The sequence below is a fragment of the Vespula vulgaris genome, chromosome 24 (genome assembly GCF_905475345.1).
Source record: "Vespula vulgaris chromosome 24, iyVesVulg1.1, whole genome shotgun sequence".
In the NCBI taxonomy this organism is placed as follows: domain Eukaryota; kingdom Metazoa; phylum Arthropoda; class Insecta; order Hymenoptera; family Vespidae; genus Vespula; species Vespula vulgaris.
This window is the reverse complement of record NC_066609.1, coordinates 2750023-2772491: the sequence shown is the minus strand read 5'-3', so window position 1 is coordinate 2772491 and position 22469 is coordinate 2750023. Positions and strand designations below refer to the sequence as shown.

Here is a 22469-nt window from a genome sequence, read left to right as displayed (position 1 = left end):
TTCCTCTTGTCATGAAAAAAAAAAGAAAGGAAAAGAAAAGAACAAAATGATCTATACTCAGTTGTAAAAGATTAAGGGAGATTGGCCATTTAAGCGCGAGTAAAATATTATATTTTAATGACTTTCACATTAGTAGGAATCCCAAGATGATGGGAAGAACGTAAGAGAAAGAAAGTCGAAGGAGAGGAGGACAACGAGTAAAGGAGGAGGCGTAGAAGAGCGAGAGCGAGAGCGAGAGCGAGAGCGAGAGAGAGAGAGAGAGAGAGAGAGAGAGAGAGAGAGAGAGAGAGCCACAGGGTAATTCAACACCGGAAGCGTCTTGAACATGACGCCACCCTGAAGGTGCAGAATACGCGGCGAGGATAGGTAGGTAAGAGGTGGGGGAGGGTGGGGTAAGGTGGGGTGAGGTGGGGTGGTGGAAGAAGGTGGAAGCGATGGCGATGGTGCAGCCGGTGGGAGTCGGTAGGTGCTCGAGGCCGCCATGCAAGGCGAGCTTCCTTCGTACGCCTTCGCCAACGAACACACACGCACAAGAAGACACACCAGGGTATACGGAGAGACGTTGTATCTCTCTTTCTCACGGAGTTCCTATCATAAGTTTCTCTTTATCACAGTTACATGGTCCATCTTTGTCTCCCCTTCTTTCTCTTTCTCCCACTCCCCCGACCTCTGTCTTCTCTCTCTCTCTCTCTCTCTCTCTCTCTCTCTCGGTTGTTTCTTACTTCTGCACGCTGTATTTTTCTTCTTTCCGTCTGTTTTCTCTCCTTCTCTTCCCATATGCGTCCACCGTCCTTCCTTCTTCGCAAACACATATGTGTTAGTAACTACGAAGCCTATCTTACGTACTCCAGGTCCACGCACACTCGCAAACCTAAGTACGTACCTATCTACGTCCGCGGATCGAATTACACCACCGCTAGCCCCTATGTGGCAACTCTCTTACTTAACCTACCGTCGGGAACAGTATCGACACATTTTTCTTTCTCGGGGTGTGCCACAAACGGGGCACCCGCCTTCTTAGCGAAAGTCCACCAAAGATAACGTGTGTACAATCAGCTCTTTTCCTTTACCTACATTAATATATTACGATCTTTAGAAAGAGTATTGTATTTTTTGTTTTCACAAAAATCCTTGGAATAAATAAGATCACGGAGCTCGTGAATGAAAGAAGGCTGACCTATGATAAGAAATATCGTTGATCGGTTTACCGTCATCGTCAGAGACTAATAATAACGCAACGTATACGATTCTATCCCTAAGTCGATGTCGACCAAAAGTGGGAAAAGCCGAAGAACGCGAAGACACCGAACGGATGGTAGACGGGCGGGGCAATGGCAATGGTGGCAAACTCGCGGAGGCACGAAGGAAGATGAGGTCGGAGGTAATCTGACACCTGGCCGCATCGAAGGTAACGTGAGAGCCCCTTTACCCTCCTCCGTATCTCTTCTTCCTACCATCCTCTTCGAGACTCTCTTCTTCGTCGGCTCTCGTTCCTCTCTTCTCCTCGCTTGCCCACCACAATCCATCCTACCGGGGATTCATCCGCGAACCGTGAATCCACCGGGGACAGAAACTTTTCTCTCCCCTGCTCCCTCCTTTCTTCCTTCTTCCTTCCCTCTTTTTTCTTTCTTTTTTCTTTTTTTTCTCTTTCTTTCTTTCTTGCTTGCTTTCTTTCTTTCTTTCTTTCTTATATCCTCTCTTTTTCTCTCTCTATCGTTTTCTTCTTCTTCTTCTTCTTCTTTTTCTTCTTCTTTTTCTTGTTCTTCTTCTTGTTTTTTCTTCTTCTTCTTCTTCTACTTCTACTTCTTCTTCTTCTCAGCCGTGTCTCCGTCCTCTTCTTCCGCGTCCATCCGTCCACGTAAGAGGAAGTGAGATAGATCGAAAAGGAGTCAGTCAGAAGAGAACTCAATTATGTCCCTACCTGCTACAAAGAATCTAATTTTTTCCCGAAAAACAACGCTCTATCTTATTCGATGACGATTGAAGGTTCATAATGATAAAGACGGTCGATAATGAGTTTAATTTAAGATTGGTAATTGATAGATCATCGATAGAGATCGCTACTATTCGTAAATTTTATTTTACTATTACATGATCCCTCTTGACTTATCGACCACCCATGGTCTACTCGTAGGCAAGTTTATAATTACTTGGACGGATAATTAAAGCGGTCCCTCGGCACACCCTGGATACATTTTGTACCTCTCCGTCGCTGGCAAAGGGTGTATAATCGATACCGACATCGAGGGTTCTTCGTAACGGGAAACACCATGCTCAAAACCCACCCCTTGTGCTACCACGCGTGGATCATCCCTTAAATACCACACACGATGCATCTTCGTATAAACAGTCATGAAGTATTCGATGCGCATATATCTGAAACAGTTATATATACACATATATACATATTTTTTTATAATATTTATATATACGTACGTAAAAAAGTAATATGTATTTTAATGCCGGAGGAATTATGATTACTTTCAGAATTATTATATCTTAGAAAACTGATCATCTTTTATTTGTTCCTTTTTTTATTATCGTAATAGAATGATTTCACACATGATATTTCTGATAAAAACAATATCTTTTTTTTTGAGCACAGTGAACAGAACCTCGTAACAACGTAGACTACATAATTAGCTGTCTCGCTTGATCCGACATAGTGGCACGCGCTTTCAAGAAAGCTATTGCGTTCGATTACGAGCTTTCCCGAAACCTATTATCGAGCCCATCGCCTCAGGTCACGTGTTGATCCACGTGCACGCCGAGAATTCACGGTGTATGTTATTTCCATATGCGATCTGAAAGAAGTAGACGAACGTGTAGGGACAGATAGAAAACAAGGGTGAAAGTGATAACAAGAGGGTGTCCGTAACAAGATCGTGCCATTAAGAGAGCGGTGATTGCATGTAATAGCATCTTCCGTTTGTTCGAATCCTGTCCAGATATCTTCTTGGAAATGATTGTATATGATCTTGGAAAATGTCAATGTCGATGTCTCAGACGAATTATTTCCTTCTTTCCAGGCTGGTGCTGTGAGAAAATGAGTACTCTCGTCGCACCGAGAGTAGAAGAATGAAAAAGGACAAAGAAAAGAATAAAGAAATAAAAAAATAAAAATAAAAGCAAAAAAGAACGAAGAACGCACTGATGAACAAGGAGGACAACTAGACATCGATCGAGAGAAAACGTCGTTAGTTCTTTGACTATCGATATAGAAAAAGTAGTAAGAAGAAGATACTGGAGAGTTTGTCTCTCGAAATTGCACGTTCGAGCGCAACGAGTGCGACGGTGGTCATGGTACTCTGCACAGTACCATTCCTTCGTGGTAACTGGAGAACGCGAAGTGAGTATCGGTTACGAGGAAAACTTCCGTGCACGCATTAACGACGCCATACGTCCTCGCCATCCGACGTACGAGGGTCGCGGCGCGAACAGGTACACGACAGGTTCGAGGAAAGATCTGGGTCAACCTATTTCAACCCTTTTTGTCATCTTTCTTCCGCGAGATGACAAAAAAGAAAGAGAAAAAGAGAGAGGAAGAGAAAGAGAGAGACGAAAGAAAGATGAGATAAATAGACCAACATTCCTCTCTCTGACTCTAACTTTAATGTTGCATCTTAATGTAACGTTGTGTTTTACCTATATCTTGAATCCTTTGACACAAGTTTTACTAAACTTTTACGAGCTGAGACCCACTTTCGAAAACAATCCTTTTAGCAACTTGCTTCTAACGAACATGTAAACTACTATCATATTTTAATATTTTAATATTCAATTTTAATATTAAATGTGTGGGTTCCATATTATATATATATATATACACATACAAGTACATGTATTCGTATTAGGATATTGTTCTTCGTTATGGTGACAAGAACGAGACTATTAAATCTATTGAAATGAAACATCGTGTGCTCTCTTAATGGGATAGGTAAATTCAAACCGGGAGAGAAACATATACTTGATGCGGATAAATGAATGCGTTAATCCGATAGAAGGTGCACGTGTCGGTAGTGCATCCTCGTCGATTTTCGAATTTACCGATAGATTTTATTCAAGAGAGAGAGAGAATGAGCCGTTAACCGGACAAAAGGGTGCTGAGAACGAGAATGGAGTGCCACGTGGAAGGCCGTTTACAGACACGGGGCCTGTTCGTTCATCTTAACGACTCCCTCATTACCGTGTCTTGTCGAATTAGTCTCGTTATTTTCTTCATTATTTCCTCTCTACCCGTTATTAATATTTTTATAAACGAAATTGTTTATTTTTTTGTTAGAAATTTTTTCTCTGAAATTTTCTTTTTTCTTTTTACGGGGAGAACGTTGTACGTTACGTTCATACGTAAATTTACTTATTCGTTATCAATATCATATCTCGTATCGTTTCTCGTCAGAATCAACATTTACTTTAATTATAAATATATATATATTTTTCTTTTTTATTGTTACTTTTCTTTGTTTTTTATTTTTTGTATTTTGTTTTTGTAAGTTTTCTCTCTCTCTCTCTCTCTCTCTCTCTCTCTCTCTCTCTCTCTCTCTCTCTCTCTCTCTCTCTCTCTCTCTCTCTCTCTCAGCAAGGGGGTTCTATATATTGATCGCGTTATTGCTCTTTCCTGCCTTATCTATCCGTACGAAACACTAGGTATAACAAAACGACCCAGTAAGACCCGCAATTTGCTTGGACGATTTAAACGTCAAGGATTATGGGCATCCTGCTTGATTTCCATCCCGACGATAGCGCGAGGGCAGCAAGCAATCTTTGAACGAATTTATGCCTTTAAATTGAAAATGGTAATCCTGGTCTACATTTTATATAAGTCTGTCCTGTTACCAAGAGTTATGTATGTTAGACGAGTGATCATCAAGAATGTTCTACGTTTAACCGGTTAATCGATCATATCTATAACTAATTATGAGTCGTAAACAAAATCGTTAGATGCAACTTTTCGAGAAACGGAGAGAGAAAGAGAGAGAGAGAGAGAGAGAGAGAGAGAAATATGGGTCCGAAAGGGAGGGAGGAGATGAGGGATAGATATAATATAAAGTAGAAACAATTCTATGGAAGAAAAAGAAAAGAAGAAAAAAAAAGAAAAGAAAAACGAAAGATTGCTCGTTCACCATGGAGAGAACGTTAAAAAAATCATTTTCTAATCTAAAATCCAATTTTCTCTTAGCAGTTGAAAAGTACGAACACAAGGAGGCTACAATAGCGTACCAGCTCGTTTCGTTATATTTACGACTCGGGGGATATTAAATTCGCGTGACTTTGGGGACCGGTGCCCAAGGCACATCCGGCAATGCATCGGTAATGAAACGCGCCTGGCAAGAGGTAGTAGTAGTATTCCTAAATAGCTGGCTACCTACTTACCCGGGGCGCCAGTAAGAGGCATGGTAATTGTTTGGCTAACATTTGCCCTCCTGTTACGGCTGATAATGAGACCACGTAAAATGCTATTGTAGAACTGACGGTGCGTTTTCTCAGGGTATCTTCTTCATGCTTCAATGTCTTTCTCTTTTCTCTCTCTCTCTCTCTCTCTCTTTTTGTAAATAGCAACAAAATTATAACACGATTTTTTAACTTAAAAAATGTGATATATATTTAAAGATAAAGACTCGCGTAATCCCATTAAAAATCATTTCACCTATTTATTTTATAATAATTAAAAAAAAATTTTTTTTTGATTACTCTTTATAACAATTATATTATTATTATTATCTTTTTTCTCAGGAAGTGATCGATCGTAATCAACCCGAAAAGTTGAAAAGAAGTAATAATCCATGTCCTGTGCTATTAATCGTGCCGAATCAAGAGCAAGATTTGATTTTGCAATTTTTTTCTTTTGTTGTCAAATCAGTCCTGGGACTGATCGTGTCCTAAGGTCGTAGAAATCTCATGTACAGTATATTTCTTCTTAAGCCGTGAATTTCCAGTTGCGTTTCGATTTAATCTCTTGTAAAGAGGCGAAGATGGTGCTTGGAGAGCGGCGAACCACTGCGAGAAGCAGAAAGAAACATGCTACACCCTATAAATACTTGCGGGTAATTGATTCAATAATAACTAACTCAAGCGAGAGAGCCAACGTTCTTCTCTTCTTCTTCTTCTTCTTCTTCTTCTTCTTCCTCCGCCTCTTCTTCTTCTTCTTCTTCTTCTTCTTCTTCTTCTTCTTCTTCTTCCTTCTCCATCTTCGTCTTCATCTTCGTCCTTCTCTTCTCGTTCCCTTTCACTCTTTGTCTTTCCGTCTGTCTATCTATTTCTTTCTCTCTCTCTTCCTCTCTCTGTCTCTCTGTTTCTGCCTCTCTTGCACCTCTACGAGCGTCTCTGGTGTTCAACACATAAATATGTATGTCAGTAATAATATAAGCACAGGCGCGGCTGGTGTTTGGGAAAAGGCGCTTTCGTATCGTAAGACCCGAAGGGTTCCATACGTCACGCCCTTTTTCTTCAACACGCCAGCCACTATCTCTCCTATCAACGGCGGTGTTTTTAATCGTCGAAGCGATACCGGCTCGAGATTCGTCGAGTGATCTAGATAAACAATGTACCTTTTACAGGTACATATCATCTAATCTTTCGATCGAAATTCTCTGTATAATATTGCGAAATATCGATCATTATATAGCCCTATAAAACTAAGTGACGTTGAAATAGCTTAGAATCATCTAAATCTTAGATTCAGTCGATTTTAAAATTGTCTTCGTCTTATCGCAGATGAACCAGTTGTGTGTGGAGTCGCGTGACCGGAATGAAGAGAAGGAAGAAAAGTTAGAAAAAGAGATCATAAAATAAGAAGAAGAAGAAGAAGAAGAAGAAGAAGAAGAGAGATAGAAATAGAGAGACAGATAAAGATAGAGAGTAAAAGAGAAAGAGAGACAGAGAGAGAGAAAGAGAGAGCAAAGAAGACTATTAGAATAAAATAATGGTCGAAACGTCGTAAAGGGCGCGTTCAAGCCGAGAGGCGGAACGGACTCTGGCGTCGTTTAACCCCTGCAGCAACGAAAAGAGAGAGGGGAGGAAAACGAGCGAGCGAGGAAGAGTGGTGTGAGGCTAGGTGTTAAAACACGGTAATTAACAACGGGGAGAGAGAGAACACCGTGGAGAGAGAAACGAAGAGGACGAGTGAGACCACCTTCGGCTCTCTCGCAGTGGCTACCAAGATTTACTGCCAAATGCTCGCGTATTTATGAACTACGCCTCGTACAGTCTCGCACACACCTACACGCTTGACGTACGCGAGTCTTCTACGTACTTACATACATATACCGTCTGCGTAAAAGAGAGAAGGAAAGAGAGAAAGAGAGTGTGTGTCGGCGAGTGGAGTGCTAACCGACTATCGATCATGTTTCGTGGATAGTTAGGAGCCATGAAACATTCATGCACGATCGACCACCCATCGCAGCCTTCGTCTTTTCGCGAGTCCGTGCAAAGGCGCAACCAGACCGACTCGAGACGATGGCAAGCAGCACACTCGTCCTTTACCATTCCTCTCTCCTTCCTTCTTTTGAAGGGTTCTATTTTACATGAACATCCTACGCTCTTTCTCGATACGCTCGGTACGGTAAAGGAAAAGTTCAGTCGGGACGACAAAATGTTTCATTCTCCTTTCGTAAGTTAGAATCTGAGAGAAAAAGGAAGATAGAAAGAAAAAAGATCTATCAATCATTCTATAAAAAGTAAACGTTACATGCATCTATATATCGTAATTTCATTATTAATATTTATATACTTTTTAATGACAAAAATTAATGAAATTTTCTTTTAACTTCAACAGGATAGTTGAGTAAAAGCTAACGTCGTTCATCTATTTTACGATGATTCGTCGTCGAGAAGTTATGCAGGAAAGAAAATAAGAGGTGGTACGTTCGATTCTCTCAACTCGAAGGGGTCAAACGGCGACGTCAGATTTATACGATCGCCATTTAATTCTTTATAAGAGCGCCGACAGGACGATGAACGTTGGTGGTACGAGAAGGAAAAAGATAGATACACACATAGAGAGAGAGAGAGAGAGAGAGAGAGAGAGACAGAGAGAGAGAGAGAGAGAGAGACAGAAAGAGAGAGAGTATGTGTGTATGTGTGTAGGATGGAAGAAGAGAGAGAGAAGATTGTGGCAGAAGGGCCAGCAGGGGCACGTCAGGCCCCTTGGGCCGTCATAAACAATAGCGAGGAGTAATTGATTCTCTAATAACTTAACGCGCTAGCACGAGGTGGCCACTAACAGCCTTAGGTAGGCATAATGTATTACAGTCGGCAACAACTCGAGTGCTAAGGAGTTGGAGAAGGAAGAAGAAGAGGAGGAGGAGAAGGAGGAGGAGGAGATGGGGATAGAGAGAGAGAGAGAGAGAGAGAGAGAGTAAGAAAGAGAGAAGGTGAGGGAGGCTTCGACGAGCACACGTAGGCCTACGAGGGCTGTGAGATTTAAGAGCCCGAGTCGATAATAAAGCAGCCACCTTGGAAAATGGCAAGACCCAACGCTCGTACCCGAGGAAACCCGTCGCCTCCATCGCTCGAACGAGATATACGATCTCTCCCTCATCTTCTTTCTCTATTTCTCTTTCTCTCTGTCTCTCTGTCTCTCTCTCTCTCTCTCTCTCTCTCTCTCTCTCTCTCTGTTTCTTTCTCTCTTTCTCTCTCTCTTTTCGTGTCTCACCGTTTGTCAACATGATAGGTAGAAATAGTGTCCTAAGCCACTTACACGATCGTTGCGAGACCGTCAAATGGCACGTCTTTAATTCTCTCGTCTATCGAGTGACAAAAAGGAGCGGTCCTGTTTAAAAGATTGATCGATGATCTATCAAACGGATGGATCGTTCTTTCTCTCTTACCAGCATTTAACTGAATTTATTTTCTAGGTTTATGGGTATGTTTTTCTTTCTTTCTTTTTTTTTCTTTTTTGCTTATACTTGTCAGTTTTTTTTTTTTTTTATTTTCATTGACGTTAATTTTAAGAGAATTGAGTAATTTGTTTGGTGTATTTTATGTAGTGTGAAATATGTGGAGCAAAAAGAGAAAGGAAGAAAAAACTTCAAAGTGATATTAAATTTTGTTTAGACGAAAACAGAATATTAGAATATGATCAACGTAAAAAAAAAGTGAGAACCATAAGATTGGAGAGCAATGGTTAGGAACGAGAAGGGATTGCGTTCGTCGGCACCGCGTAGCCTGTCATTAGGCTCGATATATCTCACGGCGATAACAACGTATCTCAAGGAAGAAATGACACCGAAGTCCCAACTCGATTCATGTGCGGACGTAGACGTAAATCCTTTATATACTTGCAACTTCGCTAAAAAATGCCACTTTGATCATTTGCCAATTACATTGCCAATTTTTATTTCATATATATGTTCTTTTTTTCCTGATCTATTTTTACTTTATTTATTATTACTACTTCCGAATGCGACTAGACAATTGATAAACTTATCAATAGTTTGAACTTATCAATAATTTACTTTGAAGTAACTTTTTTTTTTAAATTATATTTACAATTTGTCACTATAGATATATATATATATATATTTATATATACAAATATAGTGTATGATTGTATGTGTGTGTATAATTTATCATCTGTTCGCTTTCATAATTGCTTAAAAATTAAACATCAAAATGATACTGTGTTTGAAGGAGGTATATATATAGATATATATTTGTTCATAAAATTATGATCCAAGGTTTCATTTAATTAATTTCATTGCGGATGATAATGCCGATTCCATGATCCCGCAAGCTTTTTGCACACGAATAATTTAAAGAGCTTCTTTATTCTTCCGAAGCCAAGCCGGTGCACAATCTTTCTCTCGATTCGTTGTGGGGTTATAAAGAAGGTTATTCGCTCGCATCAAACTTCATATATATATATATACATACAATTTTTTTTTTAATAAACTGAAACTCTAACGCGACTATAACGATTCATTTTTAGCAAACCGGACCATCTCTCTTAAATGAAGAGTTTCATGATGGTATTTCGAACTAATTCGAAATACCTTCTTATATAGTGGATTCTCAGAATATTGACTAATAAACCTTAAAATATAATCGTTATCGTGACACAACCACAAAGTTTCAATAAGGAGGAAGGATAAGGGTAAACGATAAAAAAACACTTTGACTCGATGCATATACCTGTATATACATATAAAGAGAAAGAGAGAGAGAGAGAGAGAGGGAGAATTGGTTGTACATAAAAAGCGTGAACACTTGCGAATAAGGTGTACGTCAAGGTGACTAAAGAGGCCTCGTTACCATAATCGTCGATGCAGAAGGGGCTCGAGGAGCCAGGTGTATTCTTAAATCTGGCAAGGCAACACCTAAAGACGGTCATCATCGCTTTACAGTATAATAAGATCACAACGTGGCAAACGAGCCGCTCATGACCCTCGACGAGTTCCGATATACTTACGCGGTGTATCTACCTTCACACGAGAGAAGAGAGAAACGAGGAAGAAAGAAGGGAGAAGAAATTATCGACGGTTCAAAGATGATTCTCTTGTAGGGTCGACGCCTACCTCTTCGTCGTTCGAACGTGCCTCTCTCTCACTCTCTCTCTCTCTCTCTCTCTCTTCTTCTTCTTCATCTTCTTCTACTTTCTCATTTTAGACGGTTCGAAACCGTCGAGATGCATCTCCGATATGAATTATTTTCTAAAATGAAGGAAAATATTGAAGAAACAAAAAAATAAGACGTATAAGTAAAATGATTTAATCTTCTTCGTGGTGTCGTTTTAAAAAGAAAAAAAAAAAGAATAAAAAAAAAACAAAATGAAGAACCGAAATTATTACGCTATCGTTAACAAGCTTTGTCTTTCTACCAAGATTCTCAAAATCAAAGCTCTGATTCAAGTTCAGTCCTGTATTCATTCTTCCCCTCTTTATCTTCGATGGACCGAACGATGAACGAAGAACACGAAAGAGAGTCGTGCCAATGGAACGAAACAGGAAAAAGAAGAAGATGAAGAGAAAGAGGTAGAAGAAGAAGAAGAAGAAGAAGAAGAAGAAGCAGAAGAAGAAGAAGAAGCAGAAGAAGAAGAAGAGAAAATAAGGAGAAGATCGAGCAACAAGATCTCACAAGGTATCTCGATAAATCCCTTTCGCTGGACAAATAACGACAAGGCTCATTACTATAAACACGTCTCGCGTGGTCTCTGCGTGTGGCGCGTCAACTTCTCGGCGATTCCCTTCCTCCACCTTTCCCTCCCCCTTTATCTCTCTCTCTCTCTCTCTTTCTCTCTCTTTCTCATTCTCTCTCTCTCTCTCTCTCTTCCCTCATCTTCTTCTTTTATCTACCTATCTTTTTTTCCTTACCCGTATTAACCGACTATCCCGAAAAGGAGCGACCTTCCCTAATCATGCTCTCCGACATAGCCGTTCTATGTACATATATTATATCTTTTTACGAATCTAATCGCTGTGGTTTTTACACGGCGGGAGACGATTAAAAAGAAAAAAAAAGGAAAAGAAAAGAAACAGAAAAAAAGAAAAGAAAGCAAGTCCAACGAAAGCTGAATCAAGGAATTCTAAGTTTTCGATCGTCGTTGGTCATCGTCTCTTTCTTTCTACCTTGTTTTATTAGGAAAAGAAAAGAAATAGAAAAAAGATCATTCTCTTATACATATATGTGTATATATATATATATATTCTCTTAAATAACGTAGATAAAAAAGAAATTATCCTTTCAGATTAAATCGCTTAACTGATAACACGATTGTATACAATTGCCGAGATTTTATACAGTTTCCTTCTTTTTTTTTTTTTATTATTTTCTTTTATTTTTCATTGATATTTATTATACCAAGCTTTTCAGTTTATGATATAGGCGTATTGAAAACTCGATATCGACTCTAATACAATATCTACACAGACATTTGCACATACTTATATTCGTATATATGTGTATGTGCGTATGTGTCTATATGTGTATATGTATCCACACGTTGTGGCTTCCGATCGATACGTCAATTAATTTTCGAAAGGAGGCTGCGCTTGGCTAATTTAAATGGCCGAACAAACCACCACGGTGGATTTGGGGTGGGTGGGGATTTTGGGGAGACCACATATATAGCTACCTACCGGTGCTGCACGGCGGCGCACCTGGCAAGAGAACTAGGGTTTCTCTCTGTTGTTCACTCTTCTCTTCTCTTCTTTTGCCCTCCCTAACTTTCATTTCCTTTACGATCCCCCTGTAAAACTGTTAGTTTCGATGGTATCATCCTCGTCGTATACTACTTAAACTCTTACATTTTTTTAATTTGTTTTTCTCTTCAGCAAACAGTTATAATGAATTCACGAAAACGTGTTTGTTTCCTAGTTTATGTTAATCTCTTATTATAAATAAAAATACTAGAGATGTATTGTAAAAATATCAAAACATACGATAACATATTATGTTGGTATGGACTTGACAACATAATTATATGATACACACAAAATGTAACGTTGTCGTGTCAACTAAATTGTCAATATAATTAGCGGTTTTTTTTTTATATATATAATATACATTATAAAAACTACACGAACATATTACTATTTTATAAAAATAACATTAATAATATAAACAACAATAACAACTGTAACAGCAATAATACAACTATTGTTCTCTTTCACTAATCTAATGAAATTTAATCTAATGAAATAATTATACGTATAAGGGAGAAACTCGTTATAGTATAACATTATGAATATAATATTAAATGAACCTGACCACCTATATTCGTTCACTAAAACTAAAACCTTTGATTATATTTTCAGAGAAAGGATCCAGAAATATCTCATAAACCACATTGACCCAAAATTTTAACTATATAATACGTCGTTTGCTGATAACGAACAATTATCACGATCCCGTTGATGATGCTTGGTATTATAATCCAATCGTGATGCTGATACCTTCTTTTTCGTTAAGTATTATACGGCAACCCTGAGGTGGTTGATGATTGGGAGGAAGAAGAGAAAAAGGGAGAGAGAGAGAAAAAGGCACGTCTCGTGTAATTTTCATCGAGTGGGTGGAAACCCATTATTTCGCATTACGGGATCCTTATGGAGCTTTCTCTCTCTTTCTGTCGCTCTTTTAAGAGAGAGAGAGAGAAAGAGATTGTAGATCGTGATGGATCATAAGGCTATCTCGAGAAAACTCAGTGTTACGTTGATCGACGCATTCACCGGTTTTTTAAGGTTCTCTTTTTATATCATCTTTTTCTTTCATATATATATATATATATATATATATATATATATATATATATATTTAATACATTCCATACACTGTAAACGTGTCATTATCTAACTGGAAGTTTAGAGATGAAAGGAAAAAAGAAAAGAAAAAAAAGAGCGATACCATTTAGGAGGAAACAAGGTCCTTATCGCAAATCTTTATTATATCCGTTCGGTTAAAGTATATGGATAAAGATATTTAAGGAGATGATTGTATGGTGTAGCGTCCATTAGATAGAGACGTTCGAGAAAGCGTTTGAACGCTTAGGAATGTCTTCTTTTCTAATAGAATCAAACTTATGATTTTATCAATGTTTTAGATATTGTATTACTACAAAACTATATGTCATTTGTAATATAAAATGAAAACTGTATCCTTGTGTTTGTGTGTGTTAGAGAATAATATCTTTTTATTATTATTTAAAATTCTTCTATGTAGACTATATCAAGATATTTTTACGTTTCATTGTGTACGGGTACGTACAGATGTAGGTGTATATGTTAAGAAGAAGAACGCATCGAACGACCTATTGAAACTCGCTGTGGTAAGCAGGCGGCACGAAACACTGTAGTTAGCGACTATTAATACCATCGACCGGCATCGATAGTTCTGCCTGCAAGGCGTCATAATGATATGGTGTATCGAACGGACCCTTTCGATTCTGGTTTGTCGGTATACCGCACACACATTCTACGATATACGCATAGATAAGCAATGTACAAGCGTAAGTATAAAAAATATACTATTGTCTCTTATACATTATATACATTGGAAATATATGTGTGTGTGTATATATATTTATATAATTTATAATAATCGTTTTATTTTTTCTAAACGATATATTTCGAAAAGTTTAATTTAGTTTCGTTCTAATTAATTTTCTATTGTAGAATGAATCGCGCAAGAAATATGGAATAAAGTAATATATTCGAATTAAAAATCCCGCCTTCAGTAAAGTGAAGTAGGCTGTAGTGGGTGCGACTTTTGACCCGTTTCACATTGTTGCCCAGCACGAAATTTACTTTTACTTTTGGCCGCATGATGGGGTACGCAGCACGTTTTGAATTAATTCGAGCGTTTGCCACGGGGAAACGAGTGGCGCATAGATGAACGTCGTAACGCGCAGTCTCCGGAAAAATAATAAACAAAAGGAGCGATGGATCTTTTCCTTCGTTGCTGGCTGATAATTTGTCGTCCTATGTACGCGCCTGTTGAGTGTTTTTTTTACGCATGAAACAACACTACAGGGTGAGTTAGTCCTTTTTTTTCAGATGATAGTCATCGATACGTAATAGTCAAATGTGTCTCACGTCTACATAGGATCACTATGCACAAATTGCTTTGCGGCTTTATTCGTACTGCACGCTAAGAAAATTTCGAGGTTACATTGACAGCCCTTTTCGAACTTATTCAGAACGAACTAAGAAAGAAGATTAACGCACGAAAATCTTACAAAAGTTCGTCACGTTCGATTAAATTTTTTTCAAATATTTTCCAAATAATTTTCAATGTCTTTTTAATGTTTTTACGTTGGTTTATTCGTCCTTTACGATGTAAAAGTGACGACAAATGTTCTTAGCTAAATAGTGCCAACATTCGTTAGTACGAGCCAATCGTATATGACGCCACGTTTGTTGGCGACAATTTTCATTAACTTTTTTATTATTATTTTCTCGTATCTCGTATCAAACGATTCAAACAGATATGATTTTTAAGTTTTTTTTTACTTTCGTAACCGTGCTTTCGATTCTCGCTCGTCGCCAGCTCCGATCGATTTCGATTGCGTTCTAATGGAATTTCAGGCTGTTCGCTCAAACATCGTTAGATTTCATTAACTTTGGAAAATCATCACACGATTAGATTAGCATTTACGTATTTATAATCGGATTATTATATTTTTGGTGGTAAGTTAATATATTATTTGATCAAAATCTTGGAAAATACCTTGATTCTTTCTTAACAATCGTTTTACATCATTGTAGTTATGGCACTTATGTAAATGTATATACGTATATGCTTATATATAAAAATATGTGAAAACTTTGTGTTAACATTTGTATTGAATTATCGAGAACACAGACAGTTTATCGAATAATATAGCATTATTTACAGCCACAAAATGACGGAAGGCAGTGCTACGAGAATGAAGAGAAATGGGGCTAGGATCTTCAAAAATCCTCCGCAGCCTCACATGTGTATACGAGATTTTATACAGGTAAAGAAACCGCTATATATACACAGAGCAATAAACGCTATGTACTTTGAATAGTAATTGTTCCGTCACGTGTGACCTTCTTTATATACGTGTAACAATAGACATAAATAAACTATTTAGAATGTTACTTAATCGATATCATTTTTGTCTTCTATGGAGAATTTAAAATAAACAAAATTTTTTTTTGTATATTCCGATTGCTACTCTCTAATAACTCTATTATCTTTTTGTGGAAGAGCAGATATAGTAATTTATTATTATAAGTGTATACAATGTATTTATTTCAGTTATGTGTGTTAAACTTTGCTGAGAACATGAGATGTCTTCTCTTGAGTTGCCAACGTGCTTTTATAAGACACACTTCCAAAGAATAGAGTATTCTCGAGCAACAACACTCTTTGCTCCAAAATGGAATAATTCTAATATTCAACAAATAATAAATGTAAAAACATCGAACGAGGCAGTGAATAGAGGTACATTCGATCAGTCTCTTTGCCTGTGTTTCGTTTCAAACATATAGAAACATAAAGAATTCCTATTTATTAAATATAATTGAATATATGAATATAACAGAAAAGAATATGTATCGTTTATATAAAAACAGGAATATATAACACGATTATTATTAATACGAAATGATGTTATATATGTAAATACGTATAATTAAAACTTTGAGTCAGACATCGGGAATACGAGAGAGAATCGTTAATGGTCATTCATTGATTATAGGGAACAACAGCACCTTGTTATGTTAATGTACTATCCTGGGATAGAATCGCAATGCCATGTAGACCTTCCCAACCTGTGCCACTTTGGGGAGGTATGAGAGTACCGTCCCCGCGTACAAAAGCAGAAGCTGTGGTTTTTGCTGTAATGGCTAATCCAGAGGTGCTTCGCATTAATGGGAAGAACGCAGAAGATCCAGAAGTACGTAAAGCGACGATTAGGATACTGAGTAATATAAATACTGACTAAGGTTATAGAAATATCATTTGATCTTAAAAAATAATTATAATTCCAGAAACGTTCGTCCCTGATAGAACTCTTGCTGGATTTCGTAGAAGCGATGAATGCAGGCGTAATATTCTCGAGGCGGTACACGATTTTAAAAGATCGCGATATCACCGGTGAATTGAAGGAGGTATGGAATGCGGTTCAGGCTCGGCGGGACCGAGAACAACCACCTCCTCAACAAGAGACTTGGATTGACGCACAACCACCTGTACCACAGTATCCCCAATATCAAGACCAACAACAGCAAACGCAAAAGCAGCAACAGGAATATACTTCTCAGCAACCGCCTCAATATCATTCTAGTATCGGCTATGGTAGAGCAATAAGCAGCGATAATATGCATTACGAAGGTTATGGCTATCAATCGCAAAAGTCTGTCATCGCATCGAACGATCAGATGTACCAGTCCGGCCAAATAGTATCGCAACAATATGGTAACGTAACGCGAATAGCGCAAGATCGGTACAATTATAGAGAACGTGGCAGAGACACTCTCGTACAGAATATCCCGCAACAAAGCTGTCCCGCGTATCCAGCGCCACAGTATCAATTTCAACAACTGCCCAGGCAAATGATGCCACAGTATGTAAACTCTAATGTACATCCAAACACTAATTTAGGATATGGTCCACAAACGAACACCAGTGTCAATCCAAATATGCCAGGCGCGTTTCAATCGTATATAACTAATCCGATGTATCAACAACGAATGGACAATACGATACACGTCGATATCCGTAGAATGCAACAGCAGCAGCAGCAGCAACAACAGCAACAACAACAACAACAGCAACAACAGATACACATAAACCACACGCAACAAGTGCCTCAGTACGAACCAGCGGGAGATTGGCAGAATGTCTCAACTGTCAACGTATTGAGACTGGGTCGACCGCACATGGGCGTTATTCAGAAGAACAGCGTAAGTAAGAGACAAGTGAATTCACCTACGCACGGCAAACAGCAGGCCTCCTGCACGAATTGTCATAACAAATCTACCACGGAGAACGTTGCAAAACCGAAGAGCCCGGTTAAAGTATTGCAACGGGAATTGTCATCGTCGGGAGATCGACAGGATACGAACTATTACGTGATAACGGATAATAATAAGACGATGAGAAGAGAAAAGGTATACACCGAGGAAATAAGAAACTTGCGGCCCAGCGACATAACGAGGGAGACCGAAGGAAAGAAACTTAACGAATGTTCGAACATCGAATCAAACGATACGTCCAAAAAATCCAACGACGCTTATACTTCTGGATCATCATCGAATACTCGCAAAACGATTAATTCCAACGACAACAATCAGGATAACACGAAACAACAAGATACGAAGGACTTTGATCATCTACCAACTGTAAGTCAAATGATAGCCGATCAAAAGTTTAGTTCAAGATGTCGAATAATAGTTGGAAGAATTAAGCATAAGGATAACGTTGATAACAATAAAACGATATGGCCTCGTTTTGTCTCCGATCAAAAGATCGATAGTCCGAAACGATCGCAAACGACTATTAACAGTATCATCAACCCAGGTATGTCGAACGAGGAGACTTCAATTAAGAAAAAGGCTACCAATGGTCAGCCGAAGAGCAAAAATGCCAAAGCTTATTGTGAAAACGAGGAGATACAACAGGGATACACGATATTGAAGAAAACCGAGACAATCGTTCAAGAGGAAGTTATTAACGATATTGCTCAAATATCTATTCAAGACTGTAAAGACGGCACCGAGGTCAGTCCTGTGCTATCGTGATAGCCTAGTTTTACAGCTAGTACAGAGTATTAGCTTGCAGCTAATTACCAGCGAATAATATAATTAATGTGTATATAGATAGAATATTATTCGATGATACGAGAGAAGAATGGGTCAAAACGATATTGAAAGAAAAAACAAGAACGCTGTAATGTTAATTATAATAATTATAATAATAATATTAATATTAATTATAATAATGATAATAATAATAATTATAATAATAATAATAATAATAATAATAACAATAATAATAATGGAGAGAGGGGCTCGAACATTTTCGCTTTTGCGTTACGAAGTTAAGGAAAACGATAAAAAAACATAAAAAAATAAAATAAAGAAAAAATAAACAAAAAAAAATAAATAAATAAAAGATAAGGAACAAACAAGGAAAAGCAAGGAAATAGATGACCGAAGGCCGTACGAGAGAATCTTCGATCTTCTTTGATCGTCGATCTGACGAATCCACTCGTCTTCCTCTCTATTATTTAAAATAGGGTTCGCCTGAAACTTCGGCCGATAAAACGAATACTTTCGCTTCTAATTAAATTGGAAAAGAAATATCGAAGGAAACGAGGTTTGATTCTCATCATTTTACTTATCCCACCCACCCCCTCCTCTCTTCGTTTCAATCATTTTTATGTACGTCCTAACGACACTTCTCTCAAAGGCCTGATGTGCTGATCACGATTGTGAATCACGACTGATGACGAGGAAGTCATATTTGAGGAAAAAAAGAAGAAAAAGCACACCACAAGAGATTTAAAGGTCAATTATATTTCTACCAAGTCAACATAATTCGAAAAGAAAGGAAGGAAAAAGAAAAGAAAAAGAGAGAAAGTTTGTCAAAAGAAATAATGATCTTGGACGATGTTACATATGCTATCTCTCATTGCTGCCATATTCTACTATTATGTCAACGGAATAATCAATAACGTATCGATTGTAATTTAACGAGGAATTGCATAATTCAATTGGCAAGAAGATAAGAGAAATAAGAAGAATAACAAGAAGTTTGTAATGTTGAAGTGAAAAATAAGCAAGTATAAACATTGAAAGAGAACATTTATCATGTTTACAGTAAACCATATCGAACGTACACATGTAACAAATAGATATACACAAACACATACATGTATGTGTATGTGTGTACACACACATACAGAGTGATTCATTGACAACTGGAATTACATTGTAATTTTTTTCCTTTTCTTTTTATTTGATAAGCAATGATTAAAAAAAAAGACAAAACATATATGCATTTAATTTGTATTTGCTTTTTATTTAATGATAAAAAAAAAATGTTATTATAATTCTAGCTGTCAGAATTACTCAGCATAGAAATATTTGAATCCATCGACCTAGAAATGATCGAAGGCCACACATACACACGTACATCTTTCAGTATAATTACTGATGGTGCTTCAATTATAGAGTAAAAGAAACACATTAAGATCTCAACATTGATAAATAATTATAAACACATAAAACGTAAAGTAATACAAGTATAATAAATAATTAGCGGCGTTTGTTGTGTGCTAGGAAGGACCAATCCGCGCGCAAAAATAAAATGATAAATCAAAGAAAATAATGGAAGGAAAAATAAATAAATAAATAAAATAAAAACACGAGGGTGCAATAAAAATTAAAAAAAAAAAAAAGATTTCTTTAATGGTTCGGAAACGAAACCCAAAACAACGCGTATTATAACAATAATTTTCAATAACGAGCTGGCTCTCGCATTAAAATTAAGCTCGCGTTTTCTTTTCTCTTTTCAATTTATTTTATAGTTTCTTTTTTTTTCTTTTTCTTTTTTCTCCCTCTTTTTTATATATATACTTTATTATACTTTCTTCTTTTCTTTTTCTCTTTGTTTCATATTAGCAACATGCAAAATTAATAATAATAATATTTATCATAATAATAATAATTAACAATAATTATTAATAATATTAATTAATACTAATAATAATGATAATTAGAAAAAAAATTACGGTAACACGTCAAAAAGAAACTAGGAAATATACGCCATCTTGGAAGAACAGTGTAATTATTGTAATCAAACGAATTTTTAGCTTTTCTCGCTTTATACACGATGCATGATAAGAATGAAAAACAAAAGAAAAGGAAAGAAAGATAAAGAGAAAGAAGGAAAGAAAAAAAGAAAGTGATTTTTTCTATTAAAGCGTCGCAAATGGGAGAAGGAGAGTGTGCATGGAAAAAAATAATCTATTTTTTATTATTTTCGATCGATCGAAAAACTATGTAAACGTATGTATTTTAATAATTGCGCGCCGCTAACATACACACATACACAGACACAAGGTTATACGCTGTAATTGATATAGCAGTAGTAAGATATTTACTAGACGCTGAAGCACCATTATCATCTTCTTTTTGTTCGTAATTTCTTACGATTTGTGCTTTTTTTTTTTTTTTGGATTATATTTTTCTTCCTCGGATGATTCTATAAACAAAAGAAAAAAAATTGATTATGGAACAAATAATACCAAAAAAAAGAGAAACCTTTTGCAAGCACATTATTGCAAAACGTGGTGACCAGCGTATATACTCAGAGCTTTTAATTATTATTATTATTATATATATATATTTTTTTTTTGTACAAATCGTTTACATGTCGTAGAGACATGTCTATAATATATACATATATATGTATATGTATATGTATATGTATATATGTATATTAATATCATTTATTGTATAAAATTTTGTTTTATTTTTTCGTTCGAATTTTCTTTTTTTTCTTCTCCCCCTTTACCTCGACTAGTTTGAAAAAAAAAGAAAAAGAGAGAGAGAGAAAGAATAAGAATAGCGGCTTTGGCCTCTTCCCCTCAAAATGGCCATCCTTCATAAAAAACACATATACACACACACACACACACACACACAAAGTACATACAAAACACACTATTGTTGATACTATGTATTCAGTATTTTTTGTGTTATATTTTAGATTCTTATTACCACGTGTATATATATATATATATATATATATATATATATATATATATATATATATATATATATAAAATGGTTTATTATATCATTATTACCACACGAGCATTGTAATCTACTATTATTCTATAATACATGGTTTTTCCAAAAACTCTCGGTGTTCACTTGTTATTCGCTCAAATCTATTTTTATTGACCAAACTATCGTTTAATAATTTTCTTTGGTTCGCACTTTTTTTTATTCTTTTTTTTTTGTAGGACACAAACTTGAAATAATGATTGATATGAATATATGAAAATTCCAATAGAGTAAAAAGGATTATGTCTGCTTTTACCAGTTTAAATGAAAAAGTATTATTCAAGAAAAAGTATTAATCAAGAAAGAAGGATAGATGAGACAATTATATTGATATTATAAATTGATTTTCTTTTTTTTTTTTGAATATACTTTTTTTTATTATTGCCTTATTGAAACTGATTATAATTAAATAAATAGCTGGGACGGATTTGTGAAATAATTAATTATCTCTTAAAGACGAAGCGTTAAACAAAAAAACGTTTTTTCTTTATTTCTTTTTTTATATCTTGTTTTGCATGCAGAATCATTATGCAGATCGCTTGTACCTTGATTTCGAAAAAACTCTATATAAAAATAAATAAAAAATATATATGTATGTATAAAAATATGGCTAGGTTGGATCGACAGGAGGGAAACGACAAAACTGATTTTACTTTCACCAGCTGTTAGTGAACGTGACTGAGCAAGACGATTTAAAGCGTTAGAACGGAAATGAAGAATCAAAATGGAGAGGAAAAACTTTCCCTTTCCTCTGGGATGGCAAAACGTCGAAGCGACAATATTCCATAGAGATCTCTTGGCTTTCGTCAAACGTTTTCATCTCTTCTTCAAATGTGCAACGTAATCTTACAATCAGATATCGAGCAATAAATCAGTGTCAAACGTGCACGTGATTCAACAATGATTCAAGTAATTTCTTTTTTATATTATCTTATATATATTTCTTTTTTTTTTAGTGCTATGTTTTTATAAAGTTTTATAGATACTTTTATTTTCTTATTATTTATTATATATAGCAAGTTTCTTCAAAAAATGATAAGATTTATAGCGAATCAAGCAGAATCTTATTACGTGACCTGTTCAAAGTAATGATCATCATCAAGTGGATCCTATTCATCGTGATTTAATGAACCATTTTTATTCATTATATTTAAGTGAGTAACAGTTGTAATGGATTTTTTTTTATTTAATTTTATTTTTTACTTTTTGAAT

General features: G+C 36.3%; 1 protein-coding gene and 1 long non-coding RNA gene across 3 annotated transcripts; both read left to right on the top strand.

Moving 5' to 3' along the window:
• Nucleotides 1-286: 286 nt before the first annotated feature.
• Nucleotides 287-3716, top strand: LOC127072228 (uncharacterized). The gene is made up of 3 exons (XR_007785334.1): nucleotides 287-366; nucleotides 1146-1408; nucleotides 3030-3716. It is a non-coding gene; the product is annotated as an uncharacterized LOC127072228 (long non-coding RNA).
• A 10597-nt stretch (nucleotides 3717-14313) lies between these two features.
• LOC127071921 (putative mediator of RNA polymerase II transcription subunit 26) lies at nucleotides 14314-20418 on the top strand. Of its 2 annotated transcripts, XM_051011733.1 has the most exons (5): nucleotides 14358-14463; nucleotides 15328-15430; nucleotides 15718-15903; nucleotides 16160-16357; nucleotides 16452-20418. In XM_051011733.1, the coding sequence occupies exons 4-5, from the start codon at nucleotides 16211-16213 to the stop codon at nucleotides 18201-18203; spliced, it is 1899 nt and encodes a 632-aa protein (XP_050867690.1). In that variant the 5' UTR covers nucleotides 14358-14463; nucleotides 15328-15430; nucleotides 15718-15903; nucleotides 16160-16210; the 3' UTR covers nucleotides 18204-20418. The 2 variants fall into 2 exon arrangements, with proteins under 2 accessions (XP_050867689.1, XP_050867690.1); XM_051011732.1 differs by lacking the exon at nucleotides 15718-15903 and having other exon boundaries at nucleotides 14314-14463.
• The last annotated feature ends 2051 nt before the right edge of the window (nucleotides 20419-22469 follow it).

What these genes read in the sequence shown, in the direction of transcription:
- LOC127071921 (XM_051011732.1), top strand. Translation starts at nt 15,335, where the DNA reads ATGACGGAAGGCAGTGCTACGAGAATGAAGAGAAATGGGGCTAGGATC. An exon ending in GTATACGAGATTTTATACAG is followed by an intron (nt 15,431 to 16,159) that starts GTAAAGAAACCG and finishes CATTGATTATAG; the next exon opens with GGAACAACAGCACCTTGTTA. An exon ending in AGAACGCAGAAGATCCAGAA is followed by an intron (nt 16,358 to 16,451) that starts GTACGTAAAGCG and finishes TTATAATTCCAG; the next exon opens with AAACGTTCGTCCCTGATAGA.